Source organism: Oreochromis niloticus, linkage group LG5 (genome assembly GCF_001858045.2).
Source record: "Oreochromis niloticus isolate F11D_XX linkage group LG5, O_niloticus_UMD_NMBU, whole genome shotgun sequence".
In the NCBI taxonomy this organism is placed as follows: Eukaryota; Metazoa; Chordata; class Actinopteri; order Cichliformes; family Cichlidae; genus Oreochromis; species Oreochromis niloticus.
In genome coordinates this window covers 7,603,939-7,614,399 of record NC_031970.2, presented here as the reverse complement: position 1 = coordinate 7,614,399, position 10,461 = coordinate 7,603,939, and the positions used below count along the sequence as shown (strand labels likewise).

The window sequence follows — 10,461 nt, the reverse complement described above, 5'->3', positions numbered from 1 at the left end:
AGAGGACAACAATAAAAAATAATTTCAAAACTGAATTATTAAAAAAAAAAGAAAATTAGAATGTCTTTAAAAAACTGTGTTTTTGTTTATGGTTGTTTAAGTAAGTATATTCCGTGAATTGCTATACATTTTTCACTTTATCTGACAATGGCTTTGGTTGACCTTACAGACACAGTGTAGTATTGCATATTTTTGATCTGTTGCATTATATTCTATAAGAAAAACAGAAATTATTGCTCTGTATAATACTCAATAAAGGTGACATCTGTATAAAACTGCAGGCCAAGTCTAGAAAACGTATGAAATCCATTTCAGTAATTCTGGTGATGAGCTCTCCCAGGTTTTGAATTGAACAATGGCAAACAGAACAACGAATTACATCAAAACAATATTTACACATGCACACAGAGTGCACATGAGAGAGTGTCATTTCTATCACTTCAAAGAACACTATTTGGATTTAACTTAACTGTTTTACTATAACCTAGACATAACTGTATTCTAATTCAGTAGTTCAATTATTTATTATCTTTGCGGAAATTCTGATATGCTTTGAGGGAACTGTTGCTGTGATTTGGCGGTATATAAATAAACTGAATTATATTGAATTTACAGGTACTGCCAATCAAATGCACTTGATAAACCAACTGTTTTAAGCGAATGGTTCTAAACGTGTTTTTTCCAGTTACTGAAAAATGGAGTGTACTAGTTTTTAACAGGAGTGGACAGACACATGAAAGGACACAACTGAGCATAATTTGGGTGAAGAACCATCAGGCAGTCACTGTAAGTATGATTAAATCCTGACTAGTACATGGAGATGGAATTTTTGTGAATTGTGGGCGGATGGACAAGCACCTCACCATAGTCTCTGCTTCTGTCCTTCAGCAGATAATCTAAAAAAGTAAAATGCTGAAGCACTGACATAGATAGAAATAAATATTTCTGTACAATGTATAGACATTCATGCCTAAAGCTTAGAAAAACCTAGCAAATGCTTCCTGACATGAGCTTGGTACACTCCATAAAATGGCTGGAGGGTTATGGATACATTTCAGAGATGTAGCAGTTGATGTTTTGCCACTTTATATAAGTTAATATAAACTGTTGTTCTTAATATGAAAAATTATGACAGACTTGATAAAAACTTGCCATATCATCATACAGCGGTTTAGTAGCTGTTTGAGTTTGTTTGCAAGAATGTACAGTGTAGTTCTGTAGGTTTTCCTCTGACATTTTTGTTTTATTTTTCACAGATCAATACTGCAGTATCATGTAAATTTGTTGAGGAAAACGTTATATTCTGATTTTAAAGATTCGCTACTACATATTATGCTTTGGTTTCCCTTCTTTTGTAGTAATTAAGTTCTGAATACTACACTAAAATATGTTGTCAGACCTTGACAGTGTGGGAAGAGAAAAAAAGTAAGACTTAAATTTAATTCATTAAAGTCACTGACCCAAATAGAATTAACCACTCAACCATAGTGACCAAGTATGCGTGAACCTTCAAATATTAGCAAGGTGCTCGGTGTTCAAATGGTGATATAAGTAGAAAAAGGTTGAAACCACTCAAAAGTTTACCAGCTCTGTATCAGAATAAGAATAACCACTTCAAGACTGCTGAAACAACTTCATAATAAGAACAATTTTGTGATATGGTAACAATGTATGTTAAATGTGCACTGCCAATGATAAACAATTATAGTGTTGGCTCTCTGGATAAATTCTTTATCAGCTGTTAAAGGTGATATGTATAAAAAGTCCTGAAACAATTTAATATTGAAACATGAAGAATAAACAGTTTCATAAACATAAAATATTCTAAAATGAGCGAAGTTGCAAATTAAATGATGCCTAATTTAGAACACAAACAGAAGAAAGAAGTGCCAACTACAAGAAAATGACAAATTGGCTGCACAACATATTTGGGCAGAGAGGCTGAATCACACTAAAGTACATTAATTTTAATTTTATCAACTCCAGAATGATATTAAAACATATTCATTTTTCTGTCACAGATAAGTCATTGCCTCATAACGACCGCAGCAAAAAAAACAACCCTGTTTTGCCTTTCTCCATAAATAAATAGCTCAATAAATATCTTTTAGTATTTATACAGTGTACAAACTATTAATTTTGCACTGGAAACATTGCATATCAGCTTTCTTCTCTTTCTTATTGCTTCTTCTGTGTGTTAATTGATGACCTTGGCATGTCTGTCTTTTTAACCACTGACTGATCAGCGTAATCGGCAAGATCATTATTAGCAAGATCAGTAGCTCCTCCACTCCTATTCACCACTATTCATCACATCAAGACTTAATTGGATTGCTAATTGATGTGTAGAAGCCCATGTAATTGCACTAAAAGGCACGTTCGGCTAGCCTGCCATGAAAAGGGGGGCGGGGTGGGTGAAGCACACTCAAACTGTCAAACCTACAGTCTGTCCAACATGATCACATGGTCAATTGAGGGCCAAAAGAGTACCAGTGCTTTGCTGCTAATCACTCTGTACCACACAGCAATGAGGAAAACCACGTGAAACACTCTGATATAAACATCTATGTACACCTTTCAAAAATGCACGCTTATATAGCGCCTTTGGCTAGCTATCTGAAAGATAATGAAGACAAAATCCTCTTCTGATATGTTAAAAATAAAAGGGCTCTGTACTTCTGTGAGAATTATACCAGCTAACTGATGGCATGCAGTTTAAATTAACATGGTCGATCAACCACATAATGGACCACAATGAGACGCCATTCAGACTGGAACTAAAGGATCCTTGATGTGGCAGCTAGATAAAACAGAAATCTAATCTCAATTAAGAACAAGTCCTCTTTATTAAAGTCATTACTGTGTTCTCATGCCCCCTCTGGAACCACCCAGACTTTGTGGGAAAAAGAAAGAAAAAAAGAAAGAAAGAAAAACAGGATACAGTACTCAGTTTTAACATCCCCGCTTTCTTTCTGTTCTGTCCTTGCTTTATTATGTCAAAGGCAGATTGTAGCGTGTTTGTGTAAGTTACTTCAGGGAATGATTTTGTATTCAGTTCATCTGTTTTCACTATTCAATTCCTTTTTCAAACATCTGGATGGTTTCATAGTTTGCGCTGTCCCCTCTGTGACATCTTTTATCTCTTGCACAAAGACAGTCACAATAACCTTATGCTAAAGCTACGTTAGTGGCTTGAGAAGATTCCCAAATGGAAATAATGAATAATGCATTGACTTCATGCTAATGTTCATGCTTCCTGTAATGTAAATTTATTTATACATTAACTCTTCTTTGGAAATATTTCAATAAGGTATGTGACATTGATCTCTCTTACTGATATTTGAATTTATGACTGGGATATGGCAACATGTGAAGCCAAGCAGGAAATTGTAAGACAGCAAATACCAGGGATTTACTGTACTTGACACTCGCAATGTTCTTTGTTTCTCTCTGTCTTCAGATCAAAATTCTCTTTATCCAGAATAGTGTTTTAGTCTTCTACTAGTGTAAAAATTCAAGCTTTTTCCTGGTAGCATTATTACTGAGCAAACATAAAGAGAAGAGTGAGAAATAGATAAGTAGAGAGAGGTGAGAGATAAAACCAGGGAGAGACACAGACTCTGACGACCAAACTGTGCAGATGTTACACAAATGTCAACATTAGCTTCCATCTCCAATCCAGCGAAAATCACATCATCAAATATTTGCTGTAGCCATGGATTTTCCTCTGTGTGTCAGTTCTCACCCAGTCGCTTCTTGTCAGTGTCAGACTTAACAAGGCAAGCAAACTGCGCAGAGCCAGCGGCCTGTCAGGTGCAGCATATCGACACCTCATGGGGCAAAAAAGTCAATCTTTGCTGACAAATGCTCAGTACTGCACTGCCAGTCTGCTCGTACCCCAGGCATGTGAGATGGGAGGGTGGGGAAACTATTTTTCTGCAGAGGGAAATTAAAACAAATTGTCAGCCCCACTCTGAAACTGACGCTGAGGAGATCTATGAGAAGGTGACCCCTTATATGTGCAAAGTAGGCATTTTGCCCTGACTTTTGTTCTTTTTTTTCTGTCTGCCAGTATTTTGTCTGCTCTGGGTTACAGACCACTGCCCATAGTGGTGCACAGTCTTCTCATGGAAGAAACGTCTATACTTGGTGTTCAGTATATACCAAAAATATGGCACATTCAGTACAGTGCAACATAAAAGACAGCACCATCTGGATTAAAACCCCACATTTGGGTTTTTTTGGCTCAGGGATGCACTTTTGGATAGCAGTCACCTGGTGATTCTGTTGTCTGATAAGCTCTTTCTCCAAAATTAGGGGATGGGTTTGGATACACCACACATAACTACATTTACCTACATTTACTTCCAATTCTGAACACAAGTAAAACTTGTCAGATTGTGCAGAGAGCTCTGCACTGAGAAAGACTCATTTGTGTTCTCAAATGATTAAAAGGAATTTTACATAGATTGATTAAAAAAAAGGAAACCTTTTTTTAAAAAAAAATTTGAATTACCAATTCAATTCAATTCAATTTTATTTATATAGCGCCAAATCACAACAAAAGTCGCCTCAAGGCGCTTTATATTGTACAATAGATCGCACAATAATAAATACAGAGAAAACCCCAACAATCATATCATATGACCCCCTATGAGCAAGCACTTTGGCGACAGTGGGAAGGAAAAACTCCCTTTTAACAGGAAGAAACCTCCGGCAGAACCAGGCTCAGGGAGGGGCGGGGCCATCTGCTGCGACCGGTTGGGGTGAAGAAGGAAAACAGGATGAAAGACATGCTGTGGAAGAGAGACAGAAATTAATAACAGATATGACTCGATGCAGAGAGGTCTATTAACACATAGTGAGTGGCTGGAAAGGAAAAACTCAATGCATCATGGGAATCCCCGGCAGCCTACGTCTATTGCAGCATAACTAAGGGAGGATTCAGGGTCACCTGGTCCAGCCCTAACTATATGCTTTAGCAAAAAGGAAAGTTTTAAGCCTAATCTTGAAAGTAGAGATAGTGTCTGTCTCCCGAATCCAAACAGGAAGCTGGTTCCACAGAAGAGGGGCCTGAAAACTGAAGGCTCTCCCTCCCATTCTACTTTTAAATACTCTAGGAACAACAAGCAGGCCTGCAGAGCGAGAGCGAAGTGCTCTAATAGGGTGATATGGTAATACAAGGTCATTAAGATAAGATGGGGCCTGATTATTTAAGACCTTGTATGTGAGGAGCAGGATTTTGAATTCAATTCTGGATTTAACAGGAAGCCAATGAAGGGAAGTCAAAACAGGAGAAATATGCTCTCTCTTCCTAGTCCCTGTCAGGACTCTTGCTGCAGCATTTTGGATTAGCTGAAGACTTTTCAGCGAGTTTTTAGGACATCCTGATAATAAAGAATTACAGTAGTCCAGCCTGGAAGTAATAAATGCATGAACTAGTTTTTCAGCATCACTCTGAGACAGGATATTTCTAATTTTAGAGATGTTGCGCAAATGGAAGAAAGCAGTCTTACATATTTGTTTAATATGTGCATTAAAGGACATGTCCTGGTCAAAAATGACTCCAAGGTTCCTCACAGTGTTACTGGAGGCCAAGGTAATGCCATCCAGAGTAAGAATCTGGTTAGATACCATATTTCTAAGATTTTCAGGGCCAAGTACAATAACCTCAGTTTTATCTGAATTAAGAAGCAGAAAGTTAGCGGCCATCCAGGTCTTTATGTCTTTAAGACATTCCTGCAGTTTAACTAATTGGTGTGTGTTACCTGGCTTCATGGATAGATAGAGCTGCGTGTCATCTGCATAGCAGTGAAAATTTATGCTATGTCTTCTAATGATGCTGCCTAGGGGAAGCATGTATAATGTAAATAGAATTGATCCTAGCACTGAACCCTGTGGAACACCATAATTGACCTTAGTGTGTGAAGAGGACTCTCCATTTACTTGAACAAATTGGAGTCTGTTAGATAGATATGATACAAACCACTGCAGCACAGTACCTGTAATACCTACAGCATGTTCTAATCGCTCTAATAGGATATTATGATCAACAGTATCAAACGCAGCACTAAGGTCTAGCAGGACAAGCACAGAGATGAGTCCACTGTCAGAGGCCATAAGAAGATCATTTGTAACCTTCACTAAAGCCACCACAAAACCACTCACAAAAACTTTGATAAAATAAAGTTTGTGCACCATCCTTTGTATAGTCATTTGTATCCCAAAGTAATTGCAGGATTTTGGTGTTATTTAGAATATTTGCAGAAAGGAACCACATTTAGATATCACTCGAACAATAACTATGTATTTATTTTAGCACTACAATGACTTGATAGTTTTCTATCTTGCTCATGTGATTACAACAGAGTAGACACACTCAGAGGAAGGTTACTGCTGCCTAGCGAGATATTGTTACTGAGAAAAAAGAGGGTGCTGTGACTTTGCATTCTCAGCTCACATTAGTGCGCACCTACGCATGCCATTCACTTTGGGACAAAACAATGTGTTTGCAGAACATACACTTTAACACAACAGGACTGCATATCCTTTCTCTCATCTTGTCCTTCTCTCTCCCTCACTCCCTCACACGTTTTCCTCTCTCAGCCTGTCACATCCTCTTATTGCCTCTTTTGGTCAACCTTTTCTATCACTTAATGTGACAGTGGCAGACAATGGTTTGTGGTGCATTTACAGGATTCCCACCTACTAATTAGCGAAAGCTCTCTGGGCCTTTGATCCTATGTCCTTGTGTTCTGGATGGCTTCCTGGTCTTTGAAGGTAGCTTTGATAGAAAAGCTGCTTTCAACTACCACGAATCCTTTGGCTGTGGCTGTGTGACTCGGCTTAGCTCAGTACAGACCTCTTAGGGGATAGAAGCTGCCCCTGCACTTGTACACTGTGCCTGACAGCAATGAATGGGTGTGTGAGCTACATAGTAGGCAAGGAAGCATGTGGCACAATGACAATGCCAATTATCTGGAGCCCCTCACACAGGGCACATCTGATCAGGGGTCAGGTCTTTGAGCTTGATGTAACCGCTATGACCCTGTTTCAATATATATAAGTGACAGTCTATGGATTTTTCTCTAATGGCTTCATCTCCTGTTCTCTCTCAACCTTACAGCCTGTGTCACCAAGAAAACGTCATCGGAGTGCTGTGGGTTATACCTGTGATTAATATGTTATGCTATTATCGAAACAGGGTTTGTATCTTAGATTAATGACCTCATGAGATCAATAGAAAAAGTAGATGAATAATTAATCAGTGAATATTCATTCTTGCAGTTATTATTATAAGCTTTACAACCAACAGTCACCTATAAACCATTATACGAAGTAAAATCTTTAGCATGCGGCAAAGTCCGTGTGACTAAAACATCCGTCAAGCACTTCGGAGTCTTCTCTAAGTGTGCAACACTGAAATATGAGGGGGAAAATATTTAAATATTGAATTCATTCGGCTTCTCTTTCAATATTCCTCTTATCATGCAAGTGCTACACTTCCCCAGGTGAACTGAGTGGCACACTGCAGGATAAAAGGGAATAGAAGTTATTATTTTTTTCGCTATTTTTCAAAGGCACATTGTAAGCAGTACAAAAGGGGCGAACTGCACCATTTACAAATCAGTTAAGCCCTAAGGGAAATCTACTGGTGGATGACATTGAAGTTAAAAGTGCACAGCAAGATGGCTACAATGTTCCTGAAGTCATACATCTGAGCAGCTTTGCTGTGCGTGAATTTGGAAGTAAATGCCCATACACAAAGCTGAAATAGCAGGAGACACTGTGATGGGACTGCTGCTCTTTTCATTCGAATGCAGCAAAGGAGACAGAGGTACAGGCAATGCAAACACAATGCCCAAGCAAGTTTACTAGTGCATAGATTCTGTTTATAAGACTGTTTTATCCTCTGTCAAATATCAGTTCTGCTCACTAAGCTCTTTTGAGAAGATGGCACTCACAATATGGTTAGTATGATTTGGCTGTGTCAAAATCGCAAGAGATTAAATTTAAAGCAGAAGCTGACAAAAGCAAGTTTCTCAACGTGAAATGCGTCCGAATCTGTGTTTGCAAGCCTGAATGACAATGTCCATAGTGGTAGGTTTGCTGTTTTTGTGTTTTCAGGGGCAGATGCAGCAGTATCGAATTTCCATGACAATGGAATATTGTGTTTTGTGCAGAGTTCCAAGGCAGTGTGTCACCAAATCAGTTCTGTCATTCCACTTGTTTTGCTTGATTCAACCACTTTTCAGACCAACTTTCACCTTGTAGACACATCTTTTCATTTTCTCTGCAGACAGACACTGTTTTTAATGTAACTGATGTCCTATGCTATTAATGTTTTCAGGTTGTGTAATGCTGAGTTCTTTTGAAGTGCTTAATAGATAATTTATGAGTAAAGTCCACATTGTTGTTGTTATATAGTTTTAAACTGCTGTATTAAGTAATGACATTACAATCTCCATACGAGCTATATCATTCTGCGAATAAAACCGAAAGTGTTCCTCTTTCCACATTTTTTCCCCCCTCTAATATTTTGGTTGTTTTATCACATGTAGCCATTAGATTGCATAATATTTCAAACTCCTCTTTCCACCCTTGCATACTAAGTCGACTGTAGCAGTAGCCATGGCAATAATGATAGCACATAATTAGGGTCTCATATCCCTTAGCTTCCTCCATAATTGCACTCTCCATACCAGAAATCTCCATTTGCATGTTTCTCAATATGAGGAAAACTCATTAATTGTAGACAATAAGGATTAGGACTATGCAAAGCTTAACTGTAATGTGGGAGCTAAAAGTGAATAAGCTTTTTCTGTTTGCCATACCAGAGACATCTTCATCAGCTCCACCTTATTGTGGTTAATTATGAGGAAGAATATTTTTGTTTGCAGATGCAGATGTAGCTTGGATGTCTTTATCCAAGCTGAATATGTTCAATACAGTCTTTCAGTGCAGTGTCTATTTTAAGACTGGTTGTCTACATAAATGTAAAATAAATGTGTACAAATACAAAACTGCTGTATTATTATGTTGTATTATTAAAATGTGCAGCATAAACTCTTCCATGTCTCTCTCCCGTGCTTGCAAAACCAAGATGTAATTCAGCAACATCCATGCAACCACACATGTAACCACATCACTTAGGAGAAGAGGGGGTTGCGGTTGAACAAAGATGGATGCCACTTCTATCAAACAGTCCCATAGGACAAAACATTTATTATTTCAAGTTTTCCTTTTACATCATTTCTCAAATTAAACAAGTAGGTACTGCTCCAGCACTGGCTGTACAGTAAAAATCGGTGAGAGATTAATCTGGTGAAACTGTATTACCTTGACAAGAACTGATGTAAGAATAAGTTGTAGTATGATAAATTAATAAATGAAACATGAACAATAAAGGACAAAAGCCATGAGAGGGGGAAAAATGCAAAATGAAGTCTACTACGACAGAACAAGTCAGCAAATCCCAGTGTGAGAGTCCTCCTAGTCCCTCAGGAGCTACTCCTTCTTCATTTATTTACAGCTGTCTGCACTAGCACTAGCAGATAAACAACTGCAACTTGGCCGATGCCACTGCCTGGGCCTCACCTAATGATTATGAAATGCATGATCAAATACGGTGCACTCTATTGAGTGGAAGTACACACGAAATGCACACACAAACACACACACACACATGCACAGAAAGAAGAGCAAACTTAAATACTCTCCTGTCTAACCCTCAATTTCCACACTGACAAATATGCACACTCAGCCTTCTAGAAAGTCTCTCCCTCACTACAGATGGAAGTAACACTGTACTGTCTAAATTATTCCAGCAACATCTCAGAGGCAGTGAGGAGTGTTCAGTTTTGGCTTTCAATCAGTAAATATCCAATATAGGATAAAAAAAATAGAATGTAGTGATTGCATGTGGGGATTATAAGCATGGTATTGTGAAAGTATGTGAAAAGGCAAACATTAGTTTGTTTCTTGGTGTTTTTACCGCAGGGACACAGCACACAAACCACTTTCTGTATCTTTTTGGCTGATAGCTTTGAGGAAAAAAAAAAAACCTATAGCTTTAACCTTGAATGTTTTGGCAGGCTATGGTGCATTCTCATAACCCACAATACTAAAGTTCACTCTCGCATATAGAAACACAATAGCTTCAAACACAAATTTGTTCCATACCCCAGGGCTGCATGCGCTATTACTCGATAAATGACTATATACCCCCACAGACTGCTCTGATATAGTGGCTGTTGAAGATGTTAAATTGTTATTCTCTATATCACTCAACTTAATATGGAAAACATGCACTGTATTGGATTATAGTGATGATCTAGAATCTTGTTTGAGCATGCACTGAAAAAAATATTCAAGCAGGGGGGTGGGGGTAGATTGTTCAAACAGATGAATTGAAATTGGCTTGTCTGAATGTGCCTTCGTTCCACTTTTCTAATTCTGAGA

General features: G+C 38.1%; 1 protein-coding gene across 1 annotated transcript; it reads right to left on the bottom strand.

Annotated features, from left to right (window-relative positions):
- Positions 1–4,965: 4,965 nt before the first annotated feature.
- On the bottom strand, positions 4,966–5,862 carry LOC112846851 (uncharacterized; the record flags this gene model as incomplete). The annotated part of the gene is made up of 1 exon (XM_025907027.1): positions 4,966–5,862. A coding segment is annotated over one exon (897 nt), but the record flags the coding sequence as incomplete, so codon positions are not given.
- Positions 5,863–10,461: the final 4,599 nt, after the last annotated feature.